The sequence below is a fragment of the Telmatherina bonti genome (assembly GCF_933228915.1).
Source record: "Telmatherina bonti genome assembly, chromosome: 5".
NCBI lineage: Eukaryota > Metazoa > Chordata > Actinopteri > Atheriniformes > Telmatherinidae > Telmatherina > Telmatherina bonti.
Window position 1 is genome coordinate 31767421 of NC_136623.1, and position 15184 is coordinate 31782604.

The following is a 15184-nucleotide window of genomic DNA, read 5'->3' on the forward strand; positions in this document are numbered from 1 at the left end:
TTTTTTTTTCTCACAGTGTGAGGATCTCTATGGCTTATTTTTATAGTCTATGAGTGTTTCTAACTGCAATTAATTGTGAAGTTACTCCGCCAAGGTGGAGGTTATGTTTCCGGCAGCATTAGTTGGTCTCTCTGTCTGTGAGCAACAAAACTCAAAAAGCTCTGGACGTTGTTGGATGACATTTTTCTAAAATCGAACGGTTGCTTAGAGTTTAGTCGTGATTGGAATCAATGCCTGGATTCAGGAATTTTTAAAGGATTCTTCACTATTGGAAGGTGGGGGTCTTAGCTTCCAATTAAAAAGTAATTGTCACAATTATTTAGCAAAATACACAAATTACACTGGCTTGTCAGACATCTGTGTTCTCTGAGTTCTTCTAGATCACTGTTTGTCAAATCGGGGTACATGTACCCTTGGGGGTACTTCAATGCATTCCAGGGGGTACGTGAAATTAAAACATCTACCTTTCTATGTTTTCTTTAAAATGAAATAATATGAAGTGACATAAACATTTCATATATTTCAATAAATGTAAGTGTGCATTATCAAACTGAATTTACATTTAGACTTACACCAAAATCCCACATTCAGACATGAATTTAACCCCACCCGTTACGGGCCAAATCATATCCATCAGTCACTGTCGCCTTGACAACGTAAATGATGGAGTCCTGGTTGAAGCGTAGTAGAGATGTGCAAAACATTTGCCATTGTTTTGCACGATTAAAGTTAAATAAACTGGTGGGGGTACTTGGCTGAAAAGATATTTTACAAGGGGTACTGTGTTGCTATAAGGTTGAGAACTGCTGTTCTGGATAATAGTCCTGCACAAACTACTGAACACACTGGATTTTTGTGTGTTGCTACATGTTCAAAGGGAAAACCAAGCCTGAAGTATAGAGTAAATATTCAACTGAAATAGTTTGTTCACATAGTCGTGTCGCTGCTCTCACATGTCACCCTCTCTTTTCTTCTTCCTCCTGGATAAAGGGAATAATAAACTGTCTGCCAATCAGAGCGGGACTCGTGTTCAGCACAAAACCCACCGATGTTTTCATTAACATGAAGATGTTTTCAGCAGTCAGTAAGATCATGAGCATCAGGAACTTATCTGTGTTCTTCTATCTCAATAACAGACTAAAGGAGCTACTGAGAGCTAAGCTGACTGAGTGTGGATGGAAGGACCAAATGAAAGCGCATTGCAAAGGTAAACACCGCCGTATTGTTTAACCGTATGGCAAAGATCAATTTAAATAAATAACAGCAAAACTAACTCGATAGGAGAAGCTGCGTTTGCTGTTTCTTACCGAGGCTCTATCATCCTTTTCTACCTTTAACCTGCACAGTAAGCGAAGCTGATGTCTGTCCGATGCTTTTACAGTATCATGAGATATCTGATGTCGTGTACAGAGAGTAAAATATGGCAAAACCATGGTGTGTGTTTATGGTCTCATTTCTAGTAAGTTGAGGAAATCATGGACACTAATCCAGTTTGTTGTGCAGAAAGAGATGCTGCAGCCAGCTTCTCTAAAGGTTTCACACATTAGAACATAATCTGGTCCTCAGCAGATTGTACAATTAGTTTTCTACAACCTGAGATGAATGAAAACACATTTATTTAACACCTTCCAGCATAATTTGAAGTCTCAGTTTTCTGTTAACACAGAAATGAACATGAGCACCGCTGCTTCCAGCAGCTTGGTGCAGAAGTTACAATAGACTGAAACGAGACAGGATTTTCTGTTTGGGTTTCTATTTTATACCTTGTTGCAACTGTTGCAAAGCTGCTCTAAATGGCATTGATTGATTTTCAGAGGTCATCAAGGAAAAGGGTTTGGAGCATGTCACAGTGGAGGACCTTGTTGTTGAGATAACTCCTAAAGGAAGAGGTAACTACTTCACAGTGCACAATCTCTGAAGTTTCTGCTACCTTCTCTCACTGCCATGCGCCGTAGAAGACCTATCACAGCTGTGAAGGACAGCTGATGTTGATCAATAGATATAAGTAAACTATTGGGGTGAAAGCAGCGCGATCAGGCAGTCGTTCAGCAGCTGTAGCTCCTGGTTTCAGTAGAATAGTTCAAGTAGACCCGGCTGCCTTTCCATTACCTCTAGAAGTACGTAAAACCTAAATGTTGCAACAGAAAACGGGTAACGGAACAAGCTTTCACCACGTTTACACGTCAGAGGACGTGACACGGGGATCATGTGACCAGTTCAGTTCAAGTAAAGTGTGTATGAGTGGAGGAGGTAATGGAAATCTTTTTACAAATAATTGAAGAGAAAAAATATAACTATGTTGAAATGCTGTTTTACAATAACTTAGGAAGGGGAAAGGAGGCAGCAGGACTTAGAAAAACCACGTCAAATCCGCCACAGTGAGTGGAAAACCCTGAAGCATGTTACCTGGTAACCCAGCACAAACCATAATTCTTTAGAAATCTGGTGCCTAAGCTCAACACTAAACACCGTTCAACAGAAACTCTTCAAATCACTATTTTAAACATATTGCTTTTATATTGTGAGAAACTTCATGCAAATCAGCTTCTTTCTGAGAATAAAAGCAAACAGCCACACAGTGACATCACGAGACGTGTTTGTTATCGACTTTTAGAGTTTTCAACCATTTCTTGCATTTATTCATGCTTGTATGGTGATGGCTGATGTGCAAGAGAGGGACTAGTTGCCTTTTTTTTTGCCTTTTATTTTTGTTTCTTTGCTGTTAATTGCAGACAGTCAAGTATTCACTCCGTGAGTTTACACGGGAGTTTTAATTCCTGTTTAATTCTGAGTAAAAGTTCATTCTGCTTTAAACTGATGAAAAATTAACAGGTAAACACTTCATTCCTAATGCTAATTTTTATTCAAAATTAAAGTTAATTCCAATGTAAGTGTCTGGTTTATTCACATTTTAATTCTGAACTATTTAATTCCTCTGTCATGTAAACTTTAATTCTGCTCTAAGTTAATTCCGGTCGTTCTGAGCATGCTCGTTACCTTGTCCTGTCCCGATGATGCGCGTTGTTTTACCTGCCGTGTTCGGTGGTCTATCTTTCCTCTCCTTCTCAGTTGCTGCAAAAAGTGAAGTAGTATGCTCGTGTTGAGCTGGTACATCAATTTATAATAAAAATAGCGATGAAACTGGTTCTTATTACGGTATGTAGTTTTTACAAGTTATGACTGAAAAGACAAGAAGCAGGGAGCCAACTTTGTTTATTTCCGACATACGTCATGTGCACCCTCTGTCCAATCAGAACCCTTCCCAACTCACCGCTCTAAAGAGGAAATAAGTGAGGACGTGTTTCATGTAAACCTTCATTTGGAATTATAATTATCATGAAAACTCGTAGGAGAATTAAAAAACATCATGTAACTGTAGCCACTGTACAGTAATTACCAAATGACTTGAAACGGGTTGCGATCTGTTTAGTAGTGAGGAAACAGCATCAACACAGACCATTGCGAGGAGTTACTCATCACTGTTCGGTTTTCTCTTCCAGCTTCGGTGCCAGACAGTGTCAAGAAAGAGCTTCTACAGAGAATCAGAGCTTTCTTGGCTCAACACGCCACATAATGAAGCCGCTTCATCACACCTCTCGCCAACGCTGTTGTAAAACAGAGGCTTTTGTTGCTTTTACAGTTTACTTGAAATAAAAAAAGAATTATTTTGATTTATCTTTTACTTTAGTGAGCTACAGTGCTGACACAGACTCGGCTGTTTCCATTGCTTGTTTTCATTTCTCCACTGACGGCAGTTATTAAATATTTTTCAGTGTGTTTAACAGGTATGTGGTCATTCTTGGTACACGGGGTCTGCTCTCCCCCCTTGGCATCGAAGCGCCGGGCCTCCTTTTTTGTTTGCAACTCAGATCCACATGAAATAACTTTAATATCTGAAAGCTTAGATTAACGGGGTGTCACTGAGTAAAACCTCATTAGTTGTCAGAGTACAGTACCGTAAAAAGTCTTCTGCTCCTCCTCATTTCTTTATATTTGGCTTCCAGTAAGTCAGAGTCCATTGTAATCATTTAAGGTAGTCTTAAGTAATTCTTCTCCAGGCTCTCTTAAGGTCCTCCAAAGTTTTGTCTTTGGACATTTTCTGGTTTTTTTTTTCCCATTTTATTTTTCAGTCCAGTCCTCATACCTGAGCTTCTGCAGAACCTCTTGGCTTGTGAGTCGTTCACCTAACAAGGGATGAACCGGTGTTGCAAAGAATTTACATTCTTCCACAATGTGTTACCAGCAGCCTGATTTATTTTCCAACAGCAAGGTGATCACCATGGAGATATCAGCCAAAATGATGGCTTTCCTCAACAACAGATGAAGTGGCAGATTTAAAAGCCGTACAGCGAGACTTGATTGACCTGAGAGGCGCCTCTAGAACATGGGTGTCCAGATCTGGTCCTCGAGGGCCACAGTCCTGCAGGTTTTCCATGCATTCCTGCTCAATCACAGTCGACTCAAACAAATGAGTCATTATACAGACCTTCATAGGCTGTTGGCCCGGCAACACCTAAAGAAGAGCCATGGAAAGTCATTCAATAAGCCTCGATATTATATATTAATTACATTATAATGTACTAATATTTTTCTTCAATACTACTGAAAGAAATTCCAAGAAATCTTGTCAAAGAAGAAAATTCAGTTCAGTTTTATTTGTATATATTTATAGTGCTAATTCACAACAAATTAATTTCCAGAAGTCATTATAGTCATTACATTTCACTAAATCCACATTAGTCCAATTTATAACTACTATGTTCATATGAACCAGTTTATTACAGTAGTACCTTAGCTTGGCAAACCAACAGATAACGTTAAATCTCTAATTTAATCCCTCATCATGAGCATACACAGGGCAGTGGGCAGCAGTGGAAAGAAAACCTGGAGGTTTAACAGGAAGGAAATCCTCCAGTAGAACCGGACTCAGGACGGACGGCTATCTGCTTCAGTTGGTAAGGAGAGATGAAGACATGCAGGCCAAACGTCGACAGCAGCAAAACTCACAGACCAGGGATACCTGCTGATAAAAAGACAAACCCGATATGCATCATGGGCCTCCTGCAAAGTTCACCCATTAAGTTGGTTCTAATTAAAATCTTAAATAATGGGTTAGACTGATATTGTGCTTTACTCAAAGAGCTTACATTGCTTCCACATTCATCCATGAAAAGTTTTGTTTTTAACTTTATCTGCAACTCTCATCAGCAAAACGGGCATTTTGTGAATCTTTGTCCTTAAAGCCATGTTTTGTTCTCCTTTTGCACATTTCTGTTGTGACACATGCAGTGTCTAATTGGTTATGATTAGGTTGAACCATAAGCCCAAAGACGACGCTCCCCTCAGCTCGATCAGCGCCTGTGTAGGCAGAGAATGGCTGCGTAATGGTCACCCACACGTAGACAGAGTGTTTTCTTAGCCGAAGGACCTGCTGTGACATCAGCCCAGGTGACAACATGCTGATATACGGTTCTGTTGTGGATGCCAAATGTAACATACTGCTCCAGCTCTGTACACACACTGCTTTAATGGCCTACATCAATCCCCATGTTATCAGCAGATCTCCCTGGGCCCCCCAACATAAAGGGGGTTCTGCTCACCGCAGCACTCCACGGCCCAGCACTGGATAGAGTTACCAGTGATGCAATATATTATCATACAGATTTTTATTTACTTTTTCACTTTGTGTTTTCAGCTTTTCTCAATCACTCAGGACCAGCGCTGCTCTGCTGAGGAGCTGTACAGTAACCAGACGACTGCACATCATAAAAAGAGTCAGGCATGTAAAAATGTGCAAATGAAAAGGAATTATGATTTGATGAATCCCATTCTGCTAAAATATTTTGAGGAGGAGGAAGTTTAAATCAACTAGCAGCTGGCAGTGAGGACACATTCTTCAAAGCCAAGTTATTTTTTTCCAAATGAGAAGCGCTGTAGTCATGATGCTCGGCACAAAGGGGGCTTTTTAGTGGAAGTGAACTCTGTCTGAAAACAACAGTTTTAAGCTTGAAGCTTGTCAATGCTCATGCCTGTTCAAAAGGCATGAGCACTGACTGCTCAAAAGGTTTGCACACTATGATTATTCTGCTATTTTTGTGGAGAAATCTGGCAGTTTTTGGTCTAATAATATGAACCATCTGATGCATGAATTAATAAAAAAATAATGCCACATTTTCTCACATGTAATATTTTACTTCTACAGACATGTACAAAGACACTGCACTTTGTCTTTAATATAATTTGACTCATTATTTAGTTTATATTTTATAGAAATATGTATAAAATAATGTATTGTCATTTATTTAAATTTTCAATTCAATTAACATGTTGAAGTGAAAACTAAAGCATGAAAACTGTATTTATTGTGTAGCCGATTCTCAAATCGGATGTTTTGGATTAACCTGTTTTGATCTTTTTTTTATATTTATTTAATAGAAATATTTTTTTAAAAAAGGACTTGTATAATTTTGTTGTCCCTTTTAGCACTGAGGTAAACTTATTTATTATGTGTTAGTGTATATATGACATTTTCTACTCTGCTCCTCGTGTTTCCCTGCTGCAACAAAACTGACTCAAATCGATGCTAATTAGCAGACTAGAGCAGAGTTTGATATCAAGCTAAGCACCAGTCTGCTAAAACCAGAAACAAAGGTGTTTCCTCTGGGCCAAAGCTCGTTCAGACTGGACTGAGACAAATGGAAAAGCTCGGATGCCCATTCTTAGGGCTGACCATCGTGGTTTTTATCCACTTCAAAAGTCTGCATCTCTGGCAATATGATGGTGCAGTAGAGCTGACATGTCTGGAAAGGCACCATCACTGGCATCATGTTGTCTGAGAGCAACCAGATAAAAACCACATCTATAACAGTTTCAGATCAGTGCAGTCTCTTTTCTCTGCTTTACACAGACTATCCTCTGTTTTTGGAAATTGAGCTATTCTTTCATAGGCCAATTTCAGCTAATTAATACAAAAACTTGAAATGATTTTTCTACCCTCATGTAAAGTTACTGTGTGCTTGCCACCAAACCTCTGTGCCGCCCAAATGAGCCAACAATAAAGCCCAGATGTACTCATATTCCAGCAAAGCCAATATCAAGCTGTGTCTGAGGAGTGTTTGGTGACATTTAAAAGAAAAAGACAGCCACATTACATGTGAGTCCATGCGTGTTTCGTGCATGTAAGGAAGTGCTTGTGGAGTCGTTCACCACCCTCTTGAGCTGGATCATTGCAGCGTGATAGCAGCTGTGTCAATAGGCAAAAGAGCCAAAAGTGTGGTCCTGCATGCCGAGTCCCAAAGGTGCTCTATAGTCCTCTCTCCAGTGAAACTGCCAGCATCCAGAGATCATAAACACCTCCCTTACTGTACAAACATCTGAAGAAAAGGCAGTACAGTGTGGAAACAGATGGCAGAGTCGCGCTTGTGTTATGAAGGAATGATGGGAAATGATGATGTTACCGTGCACTGCTCTGTTTAAAACAACAGTGCACCTGCTTCCAGGGGGTAATGGTTTAAGTGGTGTTGATGAAATACTGCATCACAAGTCCTGATCATATGACACAATAAATAAATCTCCTCGTGTTTACAACAGTATATCTGACATTTACTATTTACACACTGAGACCTGGCTGAGGCCTTCTGTGTCTAATATATATCTCTCCCTGTCTTTTTGTGTGATGGGAAGGGCACAAACCCTGCGTAAGCAGACAAAGGGTCAAAAAGGGGGGTTTCGAAGCTGAAAAAGGCCATGTGCTTCTACAAATTCTCAAGAGCCCGTGCACAGTTGGTCCTCTTTACTGTCAACATGTGTGAAAGCCATGCTCGATAAATTTCTCTTTGAATTCTCGCACTAGAATTTATGAGACGTGCAACATGGGGTTGCTACTCTTTTGAAGCCTAAAACACACTTGCAGCACTAAATGCCGTTTACATTCTCATTTTAAGGAGGAAAAAAGGAGAGCTCCAAATGTTAGTCTGGCATGTAGCATCCTGCAGTGAAGAGTTTTAAATGTATTTACTTTCTGTTGTGACTGTTTTCGACACACTAATGAGGCCGAGGGGCAACTTTCATGCAGTCGTTCCTGGCATCAGTGCAACCGTTGCAGGCAGACCACTCTCACAAACGCCCCCCTCCCAACCCAATCCAACCCCAATTTTTTCCTTCTCAGTAGCCCAGTGCAAATAATAAATAAAAGGAAGTACATCATCCCTTTTTTTTTAGTCCGAGTGCCAAAAGCAGGTCTGCCAAAGTTAACACAAAGCAATCTTAGGTAATGATCAGCAAATGTGTATAAAGTTACATAGAGGATGACTTCACATAATTCTTGTTTAGATCATGCTGGCTGGATGAAGCTCAAGTGCGACGCGGCTGCAGTAGAAAACTCATGCATTCACACACTTACAGTTCCTCTTGTCATGATGCATGATGCTTAAAAGGAGCGCTTCTCTTTCAGAAGTTGCTGTGACTGTTTTGATACGGCGAAAACTGTGCCAAGGATTAGCCACCAGTCATAAAGTGGGGAATTTTAACAGAGGCTTTATGACATGCTCAAACCCATTCATTCTGAAAAATGTGTGTCAGGTTTTCCATTCATTTAAACACATTGGTGCCACGAGCACAAAACACGTCTTAATGGCTCAAACTCGTGAAATTTATCTGCTAATTGTGAAAGAAAGGTGAAAAGGTGCGTTAGTGGTCTACCTACAGCACAGCCAGCGTGCAGAGGGAGAACCGGGGGGGTCTTTATGCAACAACACAGAGGGATAAGCGAAACACAATCCAGACATTGTTTACCCTGTTTCTGATGTAAAGGCCACTTACTGTCGTGTCCAATGCCTAACCCTTAATTTGCTGCTCCTGCCTTTGAAGTGTGTGCATATTTCTGTTCCCTGACACTACCTTTCCTCTCTCTCTTTCTCCTCTGCGCCCCAGCAGTTGATATTGCAACTGGATAGGCCATGTTTCCATGTGGGGGCTCTTTTTCAGCCTGCCCTGATGATAAAAAACACAAGTGGGGAAGGGGGAAAAGGAGAGCTGGGCGCGCAGATCCTCCGAGAGGCCCCGGCCCCGGCCCAGACAACGCTGCAGGGGATTAGAGCACACCCTGGCAGCAGAATGGTTTCACTTAAGAATTTCAGTAATCACTTTTAGGAGTGTAATATATAGCTGACCTTCGGCAGCGCCACACGACCCCCCGCTCCCCCAGCCATTTGATCAAAGGAAGCGGCAGTGACTGTGCAAACAGGCGCTATCAGAGGACTCCAATGGATTTACAGCCTGCTTCTTCTCTCTTGTCTCCCCTGAGTCGTGTGCTGATACACGCTGAAACCCAGTTTCATCTTACAGAACCCATTTTTCTCCCAGTACTAATTTACGGGCCAGATCATGACTTGAGGGAGCTTAAAGAAGGCAGAGGAGGATAAGAGGGAGGGTGGAGGTGGGGTGCTGATGGCTCATGAGGCCTCGGGGAAGGGGGAGAAGCTAAAGATGGGAGCAGCTCGGGGCCTTCAACGCTGCTTGCTGACTGGGCCGATGCAAAGCCGGTCTCATCGTCATGGGAAATGCCCAGTGGGTGCTCCCCTCTCTGCTGGAGCAGCCAAACACCGTGGCCTGATCGCAGCAACAATAACAGCGAGAAAAGAGGCCAGAAGGCCAACCCAGTAGGGCTTATATGATGCTTTAAATCACAGGAGGCGCTAACAAAGAAGTGGGAAGAGAGGATGTGAGTATCATAGCAACTATTAATAACACGGTGCACAATGGAGTCAGCACAGCTGAGATGCTTTTGAGTCCTTCCGCTGTGGTATAACACTTTCCCATTCTTATTTCTACTTCAGCATATGAATATATGTAACATTAGGCCATTATATACCAGCTCATATTACCCAAGTATGGAATTTTCATGGGATATTATATCACTACAAGTGACATAACATTTCCTATCAACTATAAACCGGTTATTACTGATAACAATCCTTGATGAAAAAACTGTCAGAGTACAATGTCAACTTAGTGACCTTTATGCATTAAAAGAAGAATATCTTTCAGCCAGTTCAGCCCACAGTAATATATGATACGTGACTCACATCTACTGCTCCGCTTGCATGCTCTGGTGACACCAAGTAAATTCCACTGCTTGTTTTTGCATATTTGCATATTTCTACTTAAACCGATGCCAGCATGATTTATTTCCTGTGTTTCTTTTAAAGCGTGAGTAGAAATGGAGGCAGAAGCTGCATCACGTTGGGGTTTAATGATCAAAGAAGTGTCTGCAGCCAGTAGAGGGAGTCAAAGAACAGACAACATCTGTGGAGCATTTAAAGAGATATAGAAGGTCATTTAAATTGTAGACTGCTTGCACCTCATTTAGCAAATATCCAGCATGAAGTTGTAGACATGCGGATATTTTTGTCCTGTTGCTAAACCTGTAGATGTTTTTTTTTTTTCCTTTAGCGTATAAAAAAGCTTTTAACTCAAAAGTCATTGATGATGATAAAAACCGGCATATGTTCTTTGGCTGGAATGTCAGGGAGTGTTTATGTGACCCAGCTGATTACTGCAGAAAGTATTGTGCTTTTATGAGCTTCTTAGACAAGCTCAGGGTGGGGACGAAAAAAAAAAAAAAAATGATTATAGCACGTGAGAGTAAGTCAACCACATGTTTGGTGGGTCCCAGAAACAGCAGGGAAGGACCCAAGCAAAAACCTGTAATGGCACTGGAACCAGGGCCTTAAAACATGGACTTGTACCCTGCCTTTCATCTCAGAGGCTTACTGTGAGTCAGCCTGCCCCCTTCTTTCTCCAAGGGCTGTAAGTTATATGAAGTCATGAATGCTCAACTTCTTTGACTGCAGATGTAAACACATCTGAGTCCATGGTGGTAGTTATGTAACCCCCATGTTCAAGAAGGAATGATGAAGAGGAAGTGCAGGTGTGCGCAGTCTTCCTGAAATATTCCCGTGTTTTTCCCCATTAGCTGACACGGTTCCTCGTTTGGAGAGAAAACAAGGGGCTAAGGTACTCATCATAACTGCTCTGTGGCCCTTGGACATGTAAGTATTTTATGGTGTGACACACTCATACTGATAAGTGTGATACAAGATTGCTTGTCATGTCATTACCATAATACAGTCCAGCTGGATACTTTGATGCTAATAGGTGTTGAGTCAGTTACAGTAAGAAATAATAACTTCTCGCTTCACAGGAAAGAACTCAGCTCCGTCTGTGATAATGCAACCTCCTCATAAGTTTTTTGTTGAGCGCCAGCAACATTAACATGTGGCCAACAGTTGCTTTCGGCAGAACTGGAAGAACTCTGTTGACCCTCATGATTATTGCTAATTTTGCGGAAGAGAGTGCAGCTCTCTGGGTGGGCAAATAAGCTATCAGGCTTAAAAATGATTAACAGCATGTCTTTTTTGATTAGCATCAAGCCTTTATAACCTTTCCACTGGCTCTGTGCTTTACAGTCATCACTCAGCACCATCTCTTTTACACACATCCTGTTTTGACCCTCTGATCATACAAGAGATATGTACAGGCAAGTAGGCTTGGTGTGTGTGTGTGTGTGTATGAATGAAAGTGGGTGTGTGAATCAGCTGAGGCTCATGTGGCTGGCCTGGCCTTGCTCCCTGCGACCCAGCGGGGGCTCAACCACCAGCTGCATAGCACCCACTACACATTCCTGCTTTATTCCCAAGATCACCTCCTTCCACTACACCATCTAGGACAAAATGTGTACCAGCTGCAACATTGTTAAGTAAATGGGACCCTTGCACTGTTTTAATGCCTTATTGAATAGTTAGGTAGGGGTAAGGTGCATGTGTGCAGAGGAACCTTCATTTTATGTTAGCAAGTGCTCTTATATGCTGTAACTACAGTACTGATTCATGGATATGTGTGTGTGTGTGTGTGTGTGTGTGTGTGTGTGTGTGTGTGTGTGTGTGTGTGTGTGTGTGTGTGTGCGTGTGTGCGTGTGTGTGTGTGTGTGTGTGATATTTGATGGAAATATCACAGCAACTTCCCTGTAACTTGTGAGGAAATTTTGCACTTCATGTCAGAGGATGGATCCAAATAACTTTGGAATTTCCACCAGTTTTATACTTTACATCACCCTGAGTCTGACAAACGTTATTTAAAGGTGTAGTATGTAATAAAATCAAAGTTCAATGATGGAAAAAATGTCTTTAGTTCTATTGAACCACTTTACCAAACTAACTTTGCCTTTGTGATCCATTTATATCGACTTTCTCTGTGTCCGCATTTGTACCAGCTTTGGTTTTGTAGGTAAAGAGTCAGCCAGAATGCAGCATTTATAGTGTGAAGCAGCACATGAAATGTTTCAGATGGATGGGGGGGGTCTACGGCATTTTTGGTAATTGCGTGAAGGGGGTCGTCAAGTAAAATAGGTTGGGAACCACCAATCTGAGTTTCATGTGGAATATTTAAGGACATTTGGACAAAATGTGTGCAAGCTGCAACCACCATCATGTAAACTCCAAGATAACAGAAAGTTTTTCTTTCTTAACAACATACTTGCAAAATAAGCCCATTAGCTTCAGCTGTTTTAATACATAACATGTCTGAATGAATATAGTTAGCTTAATTTCTGCTAAACAGTATTAGCATTTAGCTTTTTAGCTTAAAACGCTGCTCTTTTTTAAGGTGCCATTAAAGTAGCCTGAAATTTCCAGCAGCACTTGTAGGATAACTTGGACTTCATCAAGGTCTCACAACACACTCTGGCCTTGTGGCAACAATTTGTGGCCAACATCAAGGTCTCACAACACATTTATTCTTTTAAGTACACGTATTGGTGGAGTTTGACCTCTTCGGGCTGTTTCTCTTTAGCTTGCACCTTGGAAGTAGGTATAAGTTCATCAGACTCAAGGGACAGAAAACCAAACAGACTCTTGCTTCTTTTTGTTTTTTTGTCCTTCTTTTACACCTGTTGTTGAATTACATGTAACCGTGTTTGTTGTAGAGCAAGCTGAGCTGCATTATGCTGTTGGCTCAAAAATGGTTTCATATATCAATCTTTTATTATCTATCATCAGCATAAAAACAGGATTCCCCTCTGGAGATAGACACATGCATGCATATTAATGTTTGCATACCAGGACGCTGCTCACCAAAGAGTCTACATCAACTATCTGACACACACAATCAGACATGCACACCCTTCCCTCCAGACTGCCGTCACAGCACTCCAAGCACAGCTGTCAAAACTCAGGAACTTCCAACACAACAATAGTAAGATACCTTTGGGGAACCAGAGAGAGAAACAGCATGAGGAAAGGAAAGGAGACACTTCTACCCCTCAAATGCTGTGGATTGTGCCTCCAGTACACATCTTTGATTCATGTTCCGTGTCTTTTTTTCCACCTTTCTATCACTTATGTGCCCTTTTTCTACCCCTCCCGCTACATCTACCTCTCTTTTTTGCTCCAGGCACAGACCACTGTTGTCTCACATCAGCTCTCATAACAGCTCGGGGAATACCTCCCTCAACCTCACGCCTAGCATGTGAGTCCACACATCCAAGAGAAAAAATAATACTGAAATCCTCCAAATCAGGTCATGTCAAATTAAGGCAGGCATTTCAGGAGCCCACCCATGTCTCAGATGGGGTCAGTGAAAAGCTTGCTTAAGGCCATATTTACATGTCAAAATATGCTCTGTGACTGCATAAAAAAAATGGGACTGAACCTTTACTCTATGTGTCGTACAATCGGTGAGATGCTGCAGATTAGTTTATATGAAGTCAGGTGTGAACATGGGAGAAAAATTCTGCCGACACGCACTGACTGACAAATCAAAACTTTTAACTTAATTGCATCACACAAGGACTTCATGGTTAGACTGACTGAAATAATATTTCTTTTCCAATTTGGATTTAAAATCCCGGTAAGAAGAGTGAGTTGAGAGGTGAGAGCTTGGCATTTATTTGAACTGGTGATGACACTTTTGGACACCAAAAATATGTATTTCCAGGTGTGAATTTAAAACAAAAACCCACACCTGATGTACTCGCATACATGCTGATTATCATGAATTTTTACCAAACGGTGGTGCAGCTTTAAGGACTTTTCTTAAAAATATTGCTGATAGGAATCAAGCAGGGCTAAAACTGTCACATTTATCTAAGCTTCATCCCTGATGTGTTGGACACTGATAAGATTTGGACCTTGCTTGGACTTACAAACAATCATGTGGCCGCTCGACAAGCATTCCAAGGAAGCTGAGAGTGTCCAGTGATTTATTGGCAGGATGTGGTTGTATGGGGAGAGTGTGTGGACTCCAGGTTGAAGTAGTCGGTGGCACAGCAGGTCAGTGAGATAGCTGTGCTACACAGTAGACTGGGACTCATTCAGGAAAACTCCCAAGAGGGCTGTTGAGTGGAAGGAGGTGGTAAATTCCCATTCTGTTTTTGCTGATATTGTATAACATCTTGTGAGAAAATTCGAGCACATCTAACTTCACACACTGAGTCTATGTTTGTATAATTTAAAAAAGGAGAATGCACATAGAATGAAGACTTTGTTTAATCTAAGAGTTATTTTACAGAGTACTTCTCAGTCCTGGAAATGTTGATGTGACAATGGGGAAAAAATGAAAAATCCTTATTCATCCTTAAACTTCAGCTAAATTGGATCTGAATATTTAAAAGAGGAACATTACTTGTCACTACCAATGGTAGATACTGCTGAGCCGGCTTCCGAACTTCTGCACTAAAAACACAATTTTTAGAAAATCTGATAGCTTTCTAAGCTGCAAAAACAACAACAAAAAAAAATTCTGCTATTTGTTGTTCAATTAAGATTAGCAAGCAAGTCAGCAACCAGCAAGTCAGTGGACTGGTTCTAGGCTTCCCTTGGCCGCATGCCTGAAGAGTTCTTGGGCACTGAATCCCACATAGCCCCAATGTACAAATGCTATATTAGATGCTGTATAAGTGTAAATGTGTGAATTCATACTCAAACAGCCTACTGCTGAAGCACTTTGACTGTTTTTAATTAATGCCCCTTTGCTCATTTACACTATATGAACCTTTATTCAAAAGCACAATATAAAGGAAAAGATAAGTGCCTTTACCAACCTAGTTCCTTGTTTTTAGAAAATGTACTGTAGCAACACACTCGCAGAAGGTTGTAAGAGAGGGAAAGAGAGATTATTGGAAGGGAAG

The 15184-nt window shown here is 41.1% G+C and overlaps 1 protein-coding gene across 2 annotated transcripts in view; it reads left to right on the forward strand.

The window, feature by feature from the left end:
• The window catches only part of eny2 (ENY2 transcription and export complex 2 subunit), an 8808-nt gene extending 5032 nt beyond the window's left edge, over nucleotides 1–3776 (forward strand). For both annotated transcript variants that reach the window (XM_079240818.1, XM_079240817.1), the window contains 3 exons: nucleotides 1137–1207; nucleotides 1815–1889; nucleotides 3501–3776. In XM_079240818.1, the coding sequence (XP_079096944.1) occupies nucleotides 1137–1207; nucleotides 1815–1889; nucleotides 3501–3574 (220 nt within the window). In that variant the 3' untranslated portion in view covers nucleotides 3575–3776. The remainder of the gene's footprint in view (nucleotides 1–1136; nucleotides 1208–1814; nucleotides 1890–3500) is intronic.
• The last annotated feature ends 11408 nt before the right edge of the window (nucleotides 3777–15184 follow it).